Source organism: Actinia tenebrosa, unplaced genomic scaffold, assembly GCF_029948245.1.
Source record: "Actinia tenebrosa isolate PJP-AT-01 unplaced genomic scaffold, QUT_ActTen_1.0 PGA_scaffold3__52_contigs__length_22856419, whole genome shotgun sequence".
In the NCBI taxonomy this organism is placed as follows: domain Eukaryota; kingdom Metazoa; phylum Cnidaria; class Anthozoa; order Actiniaria; family Actiniidae; genus Actinia; species Actinia tenebrosa.
In genome coordinates this window covers 18,317,630-18,336,293 of record NW_028292580.1, presented here as the reverse complement: position 1 = coordinate 18,336,293, position 18,664 = coordinate 18,317,630, and the positions used below count along the sequence as shown (strand labels likewise).

The 18,664-nt window shown below is 36.1% G+C and overlaps 1 protein-coding gene across 2 annotated transcripts; it reads left to right on the top strand.

The window, feature by feature from the left end:
• Window positions 1-5,218: 5,218 nt before the first annotated feature.
• On the top strand, window positions 5,219-16,506 carry LOC116304930 (angiopoietin-1 receptor). Of its 2 annotated transcripts, none has more exons than XM_089035213.1 (17): window positions 5,219-5,300; window positions 7,009-7,168; window positions 7,589-7,701; window positions 7,949-8,007; window positions 8,096-8,280; window positions 8,993-9,178; window positions 9,412-9,507; window positions 10,245-10,402; window positions 11,092-11,284; window positions 11,865-11,975; window positions 12,716-12,885; window positions 13,299-13,421; window positions 13,750-13,820; window positions 13,928-13,968; window positions 14,414-14,510; window positions 14,944-15,043; window positions 15,695-16,506. In XM_089035213.1, the coding sequence occupies exons 3-17, from the start codon at window positions 7,606-7,608 to the stop codon at window positions 15,785-15,787; spliced, it is 1,779 nt and encodes a 592-aa protein (XP_088891339.1). In that variant the 5' UTR covers window positions 5,219-5,300; window positions 7,009-7,168; window positions 7,589-7,605; the 3' UTR covers window positions 15,788-16,506. The 2 variants fall into 2 exon arrangements, with proteins under 2 accessions (XP_088891339.1, XP_088891338.1); XM_089035212.1 differs by lacking the exon at window positions 5,219-5,300 and adding an exon at window positions 5,488-5,632.
• Window positions 16,507-18,664: the final 2,158 nt, after the last annotated feature.

Genomic DNA, 18,664 nt, shown 5'->3' with positions numbered 1-18,664 from the left:
TTATCGTCTGATCCATTGATCCCATTATCCACTATAATATTACACCTTGATCCAATGTACCATGGCACTTTTTCAATGATCGTCTGATCCATTGATCCCATTATCCACTATAATATTACACCTTGATCCATTGTACCATGGCATTTTTTCAATGATCGTCTGATCCATTGATCCCATTATCCACTATAATATTACACCTTGATCCAATGTACCATGGCACTTTTTCAATGATCGTCTGATCCATTGATCCCATTATCCACTATAATATTACACCTTGATCCAATGTACCATGGCACTTTGTCAATGATCGTTTGATCCATTGATCCCATTATCCACTATGATATTATACCTTGATCCCGTGCTCCATGGTTCACAATGTCAATGATCGTCTGATCCAATCAATAACCAATATAACAATTATACTTTGATCATTGTCATATCCTCCTACTGATCCAATATATATTGCAATGGTCCTCAAATCTAATGACTCCATTTCTATTGTGTCTTCTATTGCTTGGGTCCTTATTTGATTCAATTTCAATATATTATATTAATAAATAGACACTCGTAGTTTAGGGGTAAGTAGCATCACACAAATGGTAACTGCTCGGATTTTCGATTTCATGAGGTGCCTGACCAATAAACATATCTAATTTTTTTCTTCCATCATGTTAAAGATTTAATTTAATAACCTCCTGAAGACCTGGCATAACCCGTTTAAGAACTACCTACCTGCTCTTAAGTCACTGAATCTCGCTCATAACAAGCAATTCCTGATGGACAAAGACGGAACAGTTATTGCATACAGTGTCTGGCCCAGTATCCTGCCGGCACCAGTATCCTGCCAAAAAAAATCAACTTCAAATATCTCGTCGGCTTTATTTTTTCAACTAATCCGAAGCTATCCAATTATTAGCCCAACAATTCCGGCTTCCGAAGACAGTTTTGACGGGCTTTTTGTTCAACGCATTCGGGAACGAGGAGAAGAGAAGAGCAGGTAAGTAAACTTTGCCATGCCTAAAATTAGGCTTTTTACTGCGCAGTTAAATCACCAACGATTATAAATGAACTCAAAACATGCGAAATGCGACTGGGATCGATATGATTTTTGATATGATGAAAGAATGATGATGAAAACATTCATAGACTGAGCGAAAGGTCCATTAAATAAGTTTTCGTTTGAATAATACGCTCTAGAAGCAAGGACAAAGTTTAGGGTTGGGGGGCCCTTTTTCCTGCCAGTTTATCGTTCGACTTCTTCTTTGTCTTATAAATTGAATAAAGATCTGTATTCCTTTGCCTAGGAGGTTCTTAAAACTATGAACTAATATTGATAAAGCAGTAGAAGGGCTGTATGTTGCTTTGCCTGTTTTATATTTTCGATTCTACGACCGAAGAGCAGGAGATGGATAAATTAAAACTATAGTGCTTGACAAGTCATTGTCATCGTTTTGTAAATGAACAGCAAAAATATATTCGTAATAATAGCTATGTGAATAATGTATGCGATATATGAGCAGGATATGAAGTGTGTTTTAAATGGGTTTAATTTAATTTATCTAGCTGTTGTCACCAAGCGAGACATTTGTACATTTCGCGCGCGTTCGTGTTAATTATGCATCAATGTGTTCGTGTTTTGTATGGCGAGTGAAAGTCAGGAGAGCCGTTTGGAATTATTTCTCAAGGCGATGAATGATATTTAACTTGTTTTGCAATTTTTAATGTAAGAAACTACAAAGCGCGTATTTAGAAAGTGCATTTTTGCTATTTAGCACCTAAACAACGCAGGGATCTCAATAAACCGCACGGTTATTGGCAGTGGCAGGATACTAGACCAGGTTAAAACTGCGATGCAAACCAATGACAAAGGATACAAATGACAAATTTGTTCTTATTATGTTGTAGGATAATTGATTCATAATTTGGTCGGGTTTCAATGCATTAGCTTTTAATAAAAGGGAGCTACGGTGGTTTTTAGCTGAAGTGGCAGGATACTGGGCTACACACTGTACCAACTGCAGCATCCTTTTAGGAATAAACATCAACCCCAAATTTATATCCTGTAACTTCAGCAGAGACAGATTTTTAAAAAAGTGCTAGGACGATTTATAGAAACTGTATCTACTTCCCAAAAGAGTCGAATGACTTGAGTTGCTCCGTTTTTTAAACGTTTGAAAGACGTTTGCTATTCAATACTCGAAAACTGAGACCAATAGTCTTTGTTCTTGGATCGACTGCGTTGGTACTGAATTTGATCGCCCTGACGTCAATCCTTTCTACCAAGAGTCTTCGTCGTTTGGTGCCGTTTCTAAGTTGTTGCACACTTGTCCTTCTGTGACATGATGATGGGTGTTTACGCCATAGGGACAGCTGTTGCACACGATTTTTCGCCAGATTACTCTGACATAAAGGTGTACCGATATGACAAATCAAAATGCCCAGTATTTTGGGCTTTCTTTATCTTTGGCCAGACCTTAGGTGTTTGCACATGCGTCCTAGTAACCATAGAGCGTTACCTGGCAACAATCTACTGTATGAATCCAATGCTGAAGCTCGAATTGCAGACCATCTCTGTACATTCTGCCAGGCTTTTGGCTCATTGTGCTCCTCGTTGCATTCCCAATTCAGTTAACAAAAACAACCCTTAACTTCATGCGCGTATTGTTGAGAGACTACTCTGCCAAAAGGGGATTATTCGTCAGTCAAGGTCTTATGATAACGTACCTCATCCTCTACATTGTCAGTCTTTATGTCCGTATTTACATATCTGTCGGTAATTCTTTAAGGCAGGTTATGGGTGATATCAAGAGGGAGGCTAGACGAGCTAGTAGGATGGGTGTTATCATATTTACTAACTTCATTTGCTTTGCTTTGCTAAATCTTTTCATGTTTGTGTTCACGACCTCACAGTTGTATGTAGATCTCAATGACTCTTCAAATACTATCGTAAGAAGATGGCTAACACCTATTTTCTCGTTCTTAACATATTTGCATACGCAAATCCTTTTTTCTTTGCCTATAGGAATAACAAATTCTTGTCCTCTTTGAAAAGTCTCCGATCTTTTCTTTCTAAGTTTCTGGGTGTGATGGCTTGATGGCTAGGAATAATAGAGTGGCTCCATCAATTGAGATGAAGACATTAAGTACTTCTGCCTCTAACAATTAAGCATCGTAAACAGAGCCATCTATGGAAATTTGTATCATGGATCTTTATCACACGGCGGCCATGTTTATTCTCATGAAAATAGTTTTTTTTTCTAGGAAATAGCAAAGTTGGGACTTCTTCTGTAAAACTAGCTGTTGCATATTGCATGTATGATATCTGCGTGATTGCGTTAATTTGCTACATGTGATTTAAATCAGTAAAATCTCGTACGAAAGCTCATTATTAATCATTTTGTCACTACCAAACGTATGTTCTAGCTAGTTTAATCTTTGCTTAGTTCTAAACATTTTATAGAGTTTTCAGAGGACTGTTCTCTCTAAGGCTTAAAGGTTATCATATCTAAAGGGCGCTATAGCATATATCAATATAGAATATAGAATATAGAATGTATGATGTATGATGTATGATGTATGATGTATGATGTATGATGTATGATGTATGATGTATGATGTATGATGTATGATGTATGATATATAATATGTGATATATAATATATAATATATAATATATAATATACAATATATAATATATCATATATCAATGATTGTGGAGCTAATTGTTTACTTTGTAGTTCTTAAGTAAGATATTTTATAGATTTGAGATATATAAATTTATATATATATGGATTTTATTGATAACTTTTATATTTTATTTTATTTTTATTATAGTTGTGTCCTCAATTAGTATATTTCATGCTAAAGTATATTGACACGTGAATAAAGATTATTATTATCATTATTATTACCATTTGTATTGTCCACAGTATTCAGTTTACTTTAGATAAAGATTGTAAATATTAGGCAAATGTTTGTTAGCTTTTGCCTGAAACGCGTTCAAACTTCAAATGCATACAAATACATGATGCAAACAAAAATGTGAAATCTTTGAGAAAAGATAAATAACGGTAGTCAAACCTAACAAACCTTGACTTCAATCAGGCCGGAGGTTATTTCAGGGCTATCGATAACAATTGAAGGGTTATTTTGAATACAGCTACATTTATGGTTTTAGAAAATCGGTATATATAATATAAATGCGTACAAATACATGATGCAAACAAAAATGTGAAATCTTTGGGAATAGATAAATAACGGTAGTCAAACCTAACAAACCTTGACTTCAATCAGGCCGGAGGTTATTTCAGGGCTATCGATAACAATTGAAGGGTTATTTTGAATACAGCTACATTTATGGTTTTAGAAAATCGGTATATATAATATAAATGCGTACAAATACATGATGCAAACAAAAATGTGAAATCTTTGGGAATAGATAAATAACGGTAGTCAAACCTAACAAACCTTGACTTCAATCAGGCCGGAGGTTATTTCAGGGCTATCGATAACAATTGAAGGGTTATTTTGAATACAGCTACATTTATGGTTTTAGAAAATCGGTATATATAATATAAATGCGTACAAATACATGATGCAAACAAAAATGTGAAATCTTTGGGAATAGATAAATAACGGTAGTCAAACCTAACAAACCTTGACTTCAATCAGGCCGGAGGTTATTTCAGGGCTATCGATAACAATTGAAGGGTTATTTTGAATACAGCTACATTTATGGTTTTAGAAAATCGGTATATATAATATAAATGCGTACAAATACATGATGCAAACAAAAATGTGAAATCTTTGGGAATAGATAAATAACGGTAGTCAAACCTAACAAACCTTGACTTCAATCAGGCCGGAGGTTATTTCAGGGCTATCGATAACAATTGAAGGGTTATTTTGAATACAGCTACATTTATGGTTTTAGAAAATCGGTTTACGTCTGAAAAGCACTGAAAAATTTCAACTTTAAGACACCTTTTTACTTTGTATAAACTTTATATAAAAATAGAGCTCAATTCCCGGAGGATAGAAAATGTATTGTTTTTGTACACCAACATGGCCGCTGTGTCGTCACGTATATTGACTTTCCTTCTTTTGAAAATTTTAGTGATATTGTCACTTTTGTTGAATTGAATTAATTGTTCTTAATAATATTACGCTTGATTAATATGACCTTATATCGAATATTGTTCATGCTTCATGCAATGATAAATCACAAGCGACAGGATGAACTTACGTAAGGGAATCGAACCATTAAATAACGAAATGAAGTCGGGCTTTCTTCCACCAAAGTAAGCTAACATTTCCTTTCCTTTTAACTGATTTACACTTATTTTATTTTGATATTTAAAAAGTATGGGTTAAATAAGATATTTTATTCATGAGGTATCTGTTCAATGGATGAAAGGCCACATAAGGACTACGAGGGGAGTTAAATATGCGAGTGTCATCTTAAATTGATGTCTAACGAGTTAATTGGCTAACCCTGTGCGGAAATAAAGATCTATTTATATAATACTGCGCATTTGATTCTCAGTCTAGTTTTTGGCTTACCACTAAGTTTTGATAGTGTTTGCTGGTTTCGAACTATAGACCATCTATAGATGGCAAAGCAATAGATCAGGTAAGTAAGAAACATCTTTATAAATAGATATAGATAAGAAATATATATAAGATATAGAAATTTTAGATAGCTTAAAATTAGATGAATATACGACTTCTCCTGATAAAGAGTTCCATTCACTAACGTAACGTCGAAAAAAAGAATATTTGAAATAATTGGCACGAGAAGCTGTTGCATTGGTCTGATCTTATACGGGTGATTAATACCTCTATAACGGGTGATGCCTATAATATCGATAAGTAAAAGCACATCGATCACAAACAAAATTACGAACGTCTTTTTCCGGTTTCACATGCATTATCTTATAATTGTATTCGCTGCAATTGGTGTTTTCATAGAAGTATCTGTTAAATTATAGATGTATTCAGCAATAATTATAAACTAACAATCTGAACAAGCATGATTAAACTGCTTCTAATAAGTAAAAAACACTCGCGATCACAAACAAAATTATGAACATTTTTCCGGTTTCACGTGCATCTTCTTCTTAAAACTCCATTCACTGCAATTGGTGTTTTTATAGAAGCATTTGTTACATGAATTCAATCGGCTGATCTCGAAAAAAAACCAATCTGAACCTGACATAACGTGTGGAATGCTTCTGTAATCGATAAATCATTACAGGTTCGTCGATAAATCGTGCATGTTTTAAATTGAAGTACAAATTTACCATTATGACTTAAATGTCTTTGAATTGTATCTGGGATTCAATTTTCGATGGAAAATCATTTTTAATTAACACAAATCCACCTATAGCTATTTCAAAAAAGATTGGAGGGGCGAAAGGCGATAGTAGGTAACAAGTGGTAGACGATAAGCGATAGAAGACTGATATTAGTTATTGCAAGATCCAAGAATAGCTGAGATGACTTGTGTTTCAGAGGCCTTGAATATTAATATATTTAGTGTTGTTTGTAGTCGACGAAACCACTTAAACGCCTCAATTATTCGGGTTTAGATGAATGCCCACAGTTCCCGTTTCACCGTGGTTACTTTCGGTCACTGCATGCAATCGCCAATAAAGCAGAATTTGAATCCTCCGTTTTCAATAATGTATGTTACCTGGTTTCTTCATCTTAGTGGGTGTTATACCGGCCCACTGACAAATGTAACGTTTATATTTATCTTGAATATCTACTGTGAGTGTCATGAGTCTACAATCTATAGTTTCAAAAACAATTTGCCGGAACAATGCATTCTTCTTAAAATTATCTTGAATGTGAGACTAACATGGAAGTATAAAAGATATGACGCAAATTCCATCCAGAAAAAGTGTGATTTCTTTTGTATTTTCATGTTAGCCTCGAATCCACGATACGTTTGAGTAAGGTCCATTCCATGCATTAACTCTGTTTCCGTTATGAATTTTTTTACAGGACAGTTACATAATAGTCCACAAGGCCGCTTATCAACCCTCGTGACTGAGAGCCAACGAAAGTTCATTTGTAAACTGGGATCCAGTGGATTGATATTGACAGGTACCTTTGTTCTAGAACCCCCGTGATGGAGAAGAGTTTTTTTGAAAGGTTTAACAAGGTAAGATAATAACAAGCTCAGTGGTTAGAGCTTCCGATTAGAACACGGAAGGTCAGTCGTGGTTTCCAGCAATTTCCTACTGAACTCAGAAATTTCTTCTGAGTTTCCTGTCTCCGCACATATTGCTTCATACTCATAATTAACGACATAGCCTACAAAAAACATCGACTTAATAAATCAGTTACGCCTTGTGAGTACATAACATATAGACCAGCTGTCGACGTCGGCACAATACAAACACTTTGAAATTCCACGGGCCTTCACTAAAACACACCAATATTCCAAGAAAAATCGAGGCTAAGCCTGAGCAACAGAGAACTCGAAACAGCAGTATTCATGTTATATAGTCAACTAGGGACAGTATTAATACAATACTCATCGAACAAGACATCGATTTTTTTCTTCATTTTTTCTTTATAGTAACAATTAAAGTTTACATGGCTTTGCGTATTTTAAACCGCAATTTCACCAAAGAACTAGAAGATCAAACATCACCTGAGTACGAAAATTTCGTAAAATATTTCGAAGAACAGGTGAGATAAAGCCGCTTCTTTTTTGCTCGAAGATGCGTTAAACGAACATTCCTACACAGAAAATGGGCCATGCCATATGTTTAGACCTTATATTTTAGATGTGTCAATGGAAAAATAGAAAGCATCAATGCTGTTTGCCTAAGAAGTAGTATAGGGGCTATGTTATTCCAGCGCCGTATTGGTAAGAAGTTTCCCCAAGAATTAATCAAGGTCGTTGTCCGCTTACTCTTGAACATTATATTTCCAGATGAAGATCGTTTTCAATAATTTAGATGGCTACGCCGGAATAGAAATTTTAGAAATTTTGTGAGTATGACTTTGAAGATCATAATTGCTTTTAAAAAAGTGATCTTGGGATAAGGATTCTAATCAAATTCAATATTATGTATTTCAGTAATGGCAGTGTTAGAGTGCGTTATCGAGTTGTCGTCGTTGTCGTCGTGAAAAATAATGAAGGTGGCAGCACAGTGACTAGAAGGACAGTTCTTATTACTGAAACAGTTTTGAATAAAGCAAAGACAGGATGGGTGGAGGGACTTCAAGTGGATAAAGATCCCAAGTTTATGGAACTAAATAAATGTAAGGAACTATATTTGAAGTAGAGAGGGTGGATCCAGAGGGTTGATTGGATGGCTGGTCACCACGTTTACGTCGAATTTTGGGATTCAATTTAGAAAAGCAAAAGGTTCACTGGTATGTTTCCAGTTTTCAAGGTCGGGTCCATGTGGGGAGGAGGGGGGTGAATTGAATGGCTAGTCAACCCCCCTTTGAAGTTAAAATATAACAAGAGTTAAGAGTAAGGACGATATTTGATACCTTTCTAGGTAACAGTTACCACCTAGAGCCAAGAGAAAAACCCTCGAAGCACAACTAACACACATACGACAGCGAGTCCGGGTCGCATTGCTGAGAGGCGAGCGCTCTCACCGCTACGTCTCCCGCGCTTCCCTAGTCCGTATCAGAGTACGACTTAATTATACACTGAGTCGAAATTGAGGTTATCGGGCTGATGGAAAGGAATCATGGTTTATTTCAGCTAAATTAAAAGTCATTCAGCTTAATCTTTTGGACCAATTCAATAAAAAACTAGAAATATCGATTCGAAAAATGACAACCCGCAATAATAAAACAGTGGACTCAACTGCTTCCTATAAAAATGCCCAATAATAGTTTGCCAAAATCAGGTAAAAAAGAACAGAGGGTACAAATGAAACACAAAAGAAATAATACCGAAAATCCATGACTTTAAGAATGATATTTTGTAAGTTTAGTTATTCCTATCTGTTTTTAGCACCTCCGCCATCACCTAAAAATGTGACTGTGGTAGAAATATTCAAAGATGGTGTTGAAATCGCATGGGATGAACCTCCGAATCATAGGTACTACTTTATAAAAGGGTACTTCGTCGAATATTGGAAGTTTGCGTCAGAAAAGGAAAAGACAACGACGTTAAAAGGACAAAGGACAAAAGTTACAGGTGACTCATTTAAAGACAAATTGTATGGATGGGTGGATGGGTGGATGGATGGATGGATGGATAGATGATGCATGTATGGATGGGTGGGTGGGTGGGTGGGTAGATGGATGGGTGGGTGGGTGGATGGATGGATGGATGGATGGATGAGTGGATGGATGGATGGGTGGGTGGATGGAGAAGTAGAGCAAAGTAAGGTCGACCAATGCAATCATCATTGGATCTTTTAACCTTAGATCTAGAGTCCAATAGTCCATACACAGCAAGGATTGTAGCTGAAAATGAAAATGGTATTCGAGGAGAGGAGAGTGCACAAATTGAAATAAGAACAGGTATGGGTATGTATGTTTTCCGTGTCACTTAGAATCGAAAATGACGATCAGTTCTCCAGTACTCGTTACTGGCAATTAACCCCATCCGGTATACAGCTATTTCAAAAAGGGTTGGTGAAAGTTTTGTTGCATGTTACATGTTGCATGTTGCGTGTTGCATGTTGCTTATTGCATGTTGTATGTTGCAGCTTGCATGTTGTATGTTGCATATTTCATGTTGCTTATTGCATGTTGATTATTGCATGTTGATTATTGCATGTTGATTATTGCATGTTGATTATTGCATGTTGATTATTGCATGTTGATTATTGCATGTTGATTATTGCATGTTGTATGTTACATGTTGCATGTTGTATGTTGTATGTTGCATGTTGTATGTTGCATATTGTATGCTGTATGTTGTATGTTGCATGTTGTATGTTACATGTTGTATGTTGCATGTTGTATGTTGCATGTTGTATGTTGCATGTTGTATGTTGCATGTTATTTGTTGCATGTTGCATGCTGTATGTTGTATGTTGCATGTTGAGTATTGAATATTGAATGTTGCATAATTCTATATGGTTGTAAACTTTTGCTGATTGGATTAACGTCCCCAGTAGTGCATTTTGGGATTTGAATATGCAACATCCGACATGCAACATGCCAACAAAACATGCACCAACCTTTTCAAAATAGCTGTTATCTGTCCCTGCTCAGTATAAGTGCATCAATATAACTTTTTTCCATATACATAGGACCAAATAATATGCCAGATTGGCTTTTGGCGATCATCATAATCGTCTGCATCATCATCTTAATCGCTGTCATGGCTATTCTTATTGTATACTGTCGTCGTAAAAACTCTTCCACCAACAAAATGATCGAAGAGCTTGACATGAGAGCTATTCCGAAGGTTTGTAAATAATGAACGATAGGTTTCTTTCTATTTCAGACCACATTCTTGGCTATTATCCTGTTGTTTGTCCAAGAAGCTTAAGAAGATATCTTAATAAGGATGATGTACCTCGAAACAAAACAAAACAAAGCAAAAATAGAAATTTGCTCTTAATTAAGGGAATGAAACGTCGGCCTGAAATGTTAACTACATTTAGCTAAAAGGTCTAACTCTTAGTCAGTTGACCAAGGATTTCTCTGTCCTTCTGAGAGATCTTCCGTATTCACTCCTAATTAAAACTACTTAGACCTTAAAGAAAAAGTACTTTTTCATAGCCCATACCACCTAACTACGTCATTCCATGTTTTAGATCCATAACTGATGAGTGTCCAAAGGAACAAGCAACCATTATTCGATACAATTTACAATCCCCTTCATCAAATTGTTTCCGGAAACTTGGAAAATTAGAAGAGACTTACCTTAAGTTTGATTGACTTGACGCATGTGATGTCCTATCTGATGTAATATCCTGCCTCCTTGGTCATGTGATAGAATTAATATAATCTGTTGACAATGAGGATATGTTGCTTGCCATGCGCAATTCCTCTTAACTGGTCTCACATCCATATATATTAATAGCTTTTCTTGTCTCATTAAAACCAGTTGGAAAACATTATAAAAACCGGATTTTTTTCAATTATTATTAGGAAAAAGAAGCCGATGCTTTTCCAGAATCGTACGTCAACACAATGTTTAGTGTCAATGAAAACTGCCCGAGCTTTGCGAGAGAGAACCTGGTCTTAATGGAAGAACTTGGGTCTGGAGAATTTGGCGTTGTATTCAAAGGGCAACTACTACAAAACGGCCATTCCAAAGAATGTGCAGTGAAGACACTAAAAGGTATAGGAGAGTCACAGAGCCATTTCTGTTAGACCAGAATCAAATTCCAGTAAAAAAAATCTGATGGCTGAGCAGCTGTACGATATATGTGTGAAAGCAAATCGCAAAGTAGAGTCAGAATAGACCTTATTCGTGGTGTGACAATGTTTTCCCAATTCAGCGTGACGAACCTCCAGGGGATTCATTTTCTTTTGTTTTTACTCTTCGAAAAATTCATGAGTGTCCCAAATGATACGAAAGGAATAACGATGATATCCCGACGAGTTTCAAAACAATAGCTCTTCATTCCCCCAGAGGTTTGTCATGCTGAATTGGGAAAACATTGTCACACCACGAATAAGGTCTATTGTCCTTTAGCCACTCCGATGTTGAGGAAAAAACTGGGTCGAGTGTCATTGCAGTGCATTGTGGGACTGTTTTGGGGGACGTCAATGTTTGTAAACAGTGGATATCGCTATTTCCTAGATGGAGGTTATTTCGAATCCTAAATCAGCCCCACGATGCATTGCAATGACAACTCGACCCAGTTTTTCACTCAACCTCGGAATGGCTGATAGTGATAAATGTTCTCTTGTCATAGGCACAGCCAATCCAGAAGATTACCGTGAGCTTCACCAGGAACTTGATATCATGGTAAATGTTGGCTTTCATTCTAACTTGGTGAATTTGATTGGTTCCTGCGTTGAAGAAGGTACGATAAACCATATTTTAAACAATCCTATAACTAGATTCTAACAAATGGTAAAATCTTTATACTTCAAATCTTAATACTTTATATTTTATTCTCTGTTGCTTACGTTCAGGATTATTAGTTAAACAATCGCATGGCAATTTTAAGAAAATGAACCGTGTTTTAAAAAGTCCCCTTCACAGTTCCCCGCGTCATCTTGAAAGGTAGCCGTGCCTTTGCATCGAAGCGAGACGAACGGTGAGCTTGCAATGATAGAGACCTTTTTTAAACACCTTGAACAACTATTCACATGCGTCTATCACTGCAAGCTTACCGTTCGTCTCGCTTCGATGCAAATTCACGGCTACCTTTCAAGATGGCGAAGAGAACTGTGAAGGGGACTATTCTGCTTTATCATAATGAATGGCGGGAAAAGTGGAAAGTCCTGCCGTTATTGAAAAAAAGACAGGGGTATACAAAATACAATGTGCTAGGTGTTATCAAGTGTAATGGAAGTAAGGTCAGAAAAAATATAATCAAACTGGCATGCTGTAAAAAATATGGGGATTTTTCAACTTGTACTCATATAAAAAAGATTTACAATCTTTAATTTATTTAGATTTTACAGGTTATACACTGGATTAATAAAATGAAAACAAAGCATTTGCTTATCAAAAAGATAAAAAAGAGACACATTAGTCCCATCGAGCCACATGAGTTCCTCGAAGCTACAGCTAATAATATATTGATTTTTTTTCCAGAAAAGCTGTTTGTAATCGTCGAATTCGCCCGTAACGGATCGCTGTTTGAGTTCTTACGAAAAGCACGCACACAACCAGAAGAGAAGTTAGAATTCGAGCTGAATTATGTTAATAGGCTAAAGATTGCATTAGATGTGGCCAAAGGAATGACCCATTTGGCAAAAAGAAGGGTAAGCTATTTACAATATACAACTATTTTTGAAAAAAAAAGGTTTGGTGCCGGTTTTGTTGCATGATGCATACCAGGCCTAAATTGCCTTAGACTTCGTTTGCAGTTTCTCCGTAATATTTTTCTTCCGTGTTGAAATTATTTACACGTAAATAAAATACATGTCAAGTTTAATAGTAAGCAGAACGCATTATGCAACATGCAACATGCAGCGTGCAGCATGCAAATTGCCAAATGTAACAAGCAACATGCAGCATGCAGCATACAGCATACAACTTGCCACATGTAACAAGCAACATTCAACATGCAGCATGCAGCCTGCAACGTCCAACATCCAACAGGCAATATGCAACATCCAACATGCAGCATTGCCTTTTTTCTTGTTTTGTAAGTTAAAGTTATACCTTCTCATAGTGCGTTCATCGTGACTTGGCTGCAAGGAACGTTCTGTTGGCAGACGACTTTGTTGCAAAGGTAGCAGACTTTGGCTTGTCTCGTGATATCTACGAAACGGGAGAATACGAGAAGACTACAGTGGTGAGTATTAACTATGTTAATCATGCATAGTATATTACTTTCTTAAGCAAACAAAAACCTTTCTGTTACTGTTTTTCAATCTCGTTAAAATTAGTTAAATGGGTTTGAGATGTGGTCAAACGAACGACTAATAGAGCGTTTTCACTCAGTCCCTGAGAGAGAGTTTACTGACATCACAGATGGCAGCCATATTGGTGTACCTAACGAAAGAAACTAATGAAAAAGTTGTTGTCAATGGTACACCAAAATGACGTCTGTAACTTCATGTGAAAATACAAGAATTGATTTGAGTATATACTCGCTAACATTTTTGCACCCTTTTTAATAGGGTAAGCTTCCAACTAGATGGATGGCTATCGAGTCTTTGGAGCTGAGGCGATTTACTTTGGAGAGTGATGTGTAAGCATGAAATAGTGTATTTTCACAATTTAAACTTGTGTATTTAAATTATTTTTTCTTGATTTTTTTTATTATTTGGCTCAAGTTATTTTAAACTTTCTTTTAAGATGGTCTTTTGGAGTTCTTTTGTGGGAAATTGAAACTAAAGGTCAGTATTCTATTATATCTAAGTTTGGTTCTGCCTTTGAAAAACCACATTACAACCAATAATATTGCTTCATTTTTATTCGGGTCGTGTTACCACATAATTAACCCATATACACCGAGTCGAAATATGGCGACTAATTCGTATAACTATCGTTTTGCTTTCACTAACGACTGACTAGCCTCTAATACAAGTGTAAACGTTTTTCTATCTACACAAGAATATTCAGTCGCTAGTCAGTACAGATCAATAGATATTGAATTGGTCGCCATATTTCGGTTTTCCTGCCAAAGCAAAACCCAATACGCCAAACTGATTTCAACCTGTGAGTTAGCAATGCCCGGATGAATTTGATCAGTACAGAGGGTTTTTTCTACGAATCATGACCTTTTTTTATTGCTGCTTTCTCAAGTTACGCTGACGATCATAATGACATTTATTTTTGAAGGCCTCATGCCACATGGAGCTATCTCTTTCACGGAACTGCTTAAACAACAAAAGAAAGGCTACAGATTGGAGCAACCTGAAGGAACACCCGATGAATTGTAAGCTCGGTATTCTTAGAATTTACTTCAAATTGAATATGTTTCTACGTTGCACGACTGTCATGAGATAAAAGGGCGAGGTTCAGTACACGCCAAACAAGGATTTTATGCTTCAGAATGTGCATTATAAAGTTTACTCTAATAGAACTCTAACAGAGCTTGCAATGATAGAGACCTTTTTTAAACACCTTGAACAATTATTCACAAGCTCACTGTTCGTCTCGCTTCGATGCAAAGCCACGGCTACCAGTCAAGATGGCGCAGGAAAATGTGAAGGGGACTTTTCGAGTCAGTTGGTTTGTAATCATGGACGCTCGCGAATTTCTCACTCGCATCCTTTGTACGCACGTTTTTTTACGCGCACGCGCGCTCCTCGAAATTGACGTCATTCGAAATAATATGACGAGGTGTTCCTTATTCTTTCTTCTTACAGATATCGCGTGATGCAGATGTGTTGGCAAGCCAATCCTAAACAACGTCCTACTTTCGATCAAATCTGCAATACTCTGAAAGCAATGTTGAATAATAGCCAGGTGAGTTTCTATCGTTCAAGTTGTGCATTCTTTACTTTACCGTTGGTATTTATGAATATATTGAGGCTGGAATCAGGCTAACTCTGAGTAAACGAGTCTGTAATCAAGGAACGTTGCGGTATAGAACGAAGATCTATTACCAACGAAAAAACGCTGGACTATCATCATAGATCTAATTAAAATCGTTATCTTACAAAAGGCTTATATGCCTGGTTGATAACAGCCTGCTAGGATTCTTAATAAGTCTAATAGTCTTGCTGTTATTCTTTAGAAGAAATAATTACTGAAAAGACTTCAAATCGAACTTTCTCAACAAGTAATACCAATTTCAATAATATTTTCGTTAAAATGAACTTTTGTTAAAAACCCAAAAATTGATGTCACAACTATTAGAATCGAAGTCAAAGCAATGTATCTTAACTACATCTATATCTTAATAATATCTTATACTCTTTATCTATATCTTTTATTCATTCAGTATTAACGTAACTTTGGTTGTATGCCGTGGGAAATATTCCCACGGGTTTAGAACATATAAAGGATAGATCTGAAACATGTAAAGTACTAGATGAAGTAGATGAAGAGCTGACGAGTTTAAATATTTTTATATAAAATTTAGTTTAACATTATTTTTCTTCAAAATTTATCTAGATGTCAAAAGGAAATTTGAACGAGGAAGAATTGGAAATCAAGCAAGGATCAAGGAACCAGCAAGACAATATCGACAACCAAACATTTGCCTAAACCATAATGTACAATATACTATGGACAACAAGTTATTCGCCGAATGAACAAATATTTCTTTTAGACTGCTGTACTACTGCTTGTTTTGGCTTAATTATCATTGCCTCATTTTTTTCTAAAGTGTACGCGTCCAATGATGAAATCGAGATGGGTGGGAGGGTTACAATAGTCTATCTTTGCCAGTACCGCCGGTCGAGTGCCTGCCCACCCAAACTAAAATGCCTGCATGGCTTGCAATCCTTTAAATAAGAAAGATGGCTGCAATGTTGGTTGGTATAACGAAACAAACAAAGAAAAATAATATTTTTGTTAAATTCAACCACTCACATGGCAGCTATACGAAAACTAGCAATCGTAAATTCTCAACAAAAATAAAACGTACTCGATGAGTACATGTGTATACTTGTGATAGAAACATAGCAACCTTTTACAATCATATCTTTGTGAAATATTCATCTGCAGGTATTTTTCTTGTGGAGCTCAATTATCAATTATCAGGTCTCAATATTCTCCTTACAGAGCTCAGCTACCTCATCTATTATGTTATAGGAAAGATCTGAGTTAGTTTAACATCGGTTCTGTAACAATAGTCCACGAAGCATGTGGCACAAACACGCCAATTCAGTGGTCGTCCTTTTGTTTTTGCGATAGATTTAAAAAAAATATTGTTAATACCTGAAAGCAGTTTCATTAAACAACACTTGACACATGCAATGAAATCTGTACTTATTGATGTACCTTTCCCGAATAGACCTCCTCGACACGGGCGTAATGATGTCCCATTTCAGACCACGTGTCATTCTATAGATTATCCTTTCTTTATTTAACGGTTGCGCTCGGTTGTACATGAGAAGACACATGAATATGGATACAACTCCAAGAAAGAATCTCATTCTCAAGGGAATGACACGTGGTCTGAAATGGAAAACATAACTCCCAAGCCGAGGAGGTATATTAGCTTGAGTGACCACGAAAGAATGGCGCCAAGTCAAAGTTACACTTGATCTTTCATACATTTACTGCGTATTTCCATCCTAATTAATTCATTACATACATATCGTATACAGGGAGTTGCCTTGTTATGTTTTAGTCATATTTTTATAGTCTATATCCTTATATATGTTTTTAAATTACTTGGTTTTGTCTATTTTTACGTGGCATGGCTGTAAAGTAGCTGTTAGCTAAGCACATCATCCTCATCCTCATCCCCATCCTCATCCTCATCCTCATCCTCCTCCTCATCCTCATCCTCCTACTCCTCCTCCTCATCATCATCATCCTTCTCCTCCTCCTCCTCCTCCTCCTCCTCCTCCTCCTCCTCCTCCTTCTCATTCTCATCATCATCCTCATCCTCATCATCCTCATCATTATTATTATTATCTTATCAAGTCCAACCTCGACCTGGAGCCACTCTTTCATGGTCACTCAAGTGAATTCGAAAAAGGTCTACTTAATAGCCTGAAGGGTGTAGAAAGATAGGATGGAATATTTTACACGACAAAATCTGAAAACTTCAACCATACATCACATATATACTAAACAATTTTACTAGAAAATGCTTGATTTCAAAGCCTTTGTTAAACTTAATGAAATATTATTTAAGAAACGTTTATAACTTTCAACAACAACAAAAAAAAAAACATTCGACACACACTTGCTATAACTAGTACATACTTATATACAAACACTCGTCATAGTATTACATATGGATTATGAACTAAATGTTTATAAGTATAACTTTACACCGCCCAAAACCCAATTCTTCATTCATTACCATTCTGCTGCCAGCGTCTAACTCGTATACACGACTGTTTTGAAACATTCCAAAGATCCTAATGAAGCTACCGATATCCTTCGTCAATTGAAATAATTTATAAGTATGGCACGTTTAATATCATCGTTCGAGAAAAAACAAGATTTTTCTTTGTATCTCGTCTATTATTTTTAAAACACATCTAAGAATAGATAGAAATGTTTCGTGTGCATTTCTTTAAGCATAATTTGACGCTATACTGAATATTTTAGAATGTTCTAAGTGACGTTTACTAGACAAGCAAACGACTGAAATAATTGAGGTGTCTCGTCGCTTTACGTAAGTAAAAATATAGCCTGAAGCGGATTGTTCTGTAGATCGATAGTTCACCTGACGTGTTTGATATCCGAAAACATTAAGAATCTCTAACACCCTTTCCTTGTGCTTTACACTCTTTTAACAAGTTTTATCTATCATTATGTGTTATTCTAATGTGCTGTGCACTGGACTTTTGGTCGTCGCTGTCCTTTTCAGTGCTTCAGTTTACTCGTCTCTCGATTGCTCGTATGAAGGTATTCAAATAATAATATATTTTCAATAAAATTGTTCAATATGTTGTACTATGTTCATCAACCTTTTCTCAACTTTGTATCCTTATTTTCTTTAAGAACCTATGTAAGACTTGCAACTCAAAGCTGTAATAATGTATTTAGTTAAATACAAACAATATATTTTTCAAGTCAAGAGAGTTTTGTAAGTTATAGGTTAATGATATCCAATATCATAATCCAGTCTATACATAACTGACTCTAGTCTTGATCATTAGACAAGAACAAAAATATTTATTTTCTCTTGCTCTTTTCTGGGCTACTTAAGAAAATCTAATACTATATACTTCCAGTAATTCAGATATACAGTCAATTCAAAAAATGTTGTCATCGACCAACTCAAGCCTACGCGACTGGACCGAAAGGAACTCTGGGTAGTAATCATTGAAGCCGAGTTGACTCCATAATTTTATCTGACTAGTTATGCCTGGTTTACAGCACGAACCTTCGTAGGCGAGCGGGAAGTGTTGAAGGAGACGTTTTTTTAAAGGACAACTGACCCCAAAAATTGCCGTT

Bases quoted from the DNA above. Each gene is read 5' to 3' on its own strand.
- LOC116304930 (XM_089035213.1), top strand. From the start codon at position 7,606: ATGGCTTTGCGTATTTTAAACCGCAATTTCACCAAAGAACTAGAAGAT. The intron at 11,285-11,864 runs GTATAGGAGAGT...CTCTTGTCATAG, and splicing joins TGCAGTGAAGACACTAAAAG to GCACAGCCAATCCAGAAGAT. The intron at 12,886-13,298 runs GTAAGCTATTTA...ACCTTCTCATAG, and splicing joins CCCATTTGGCAAAAAGAAGG to TGCGTTCATCGTGACTTGGC.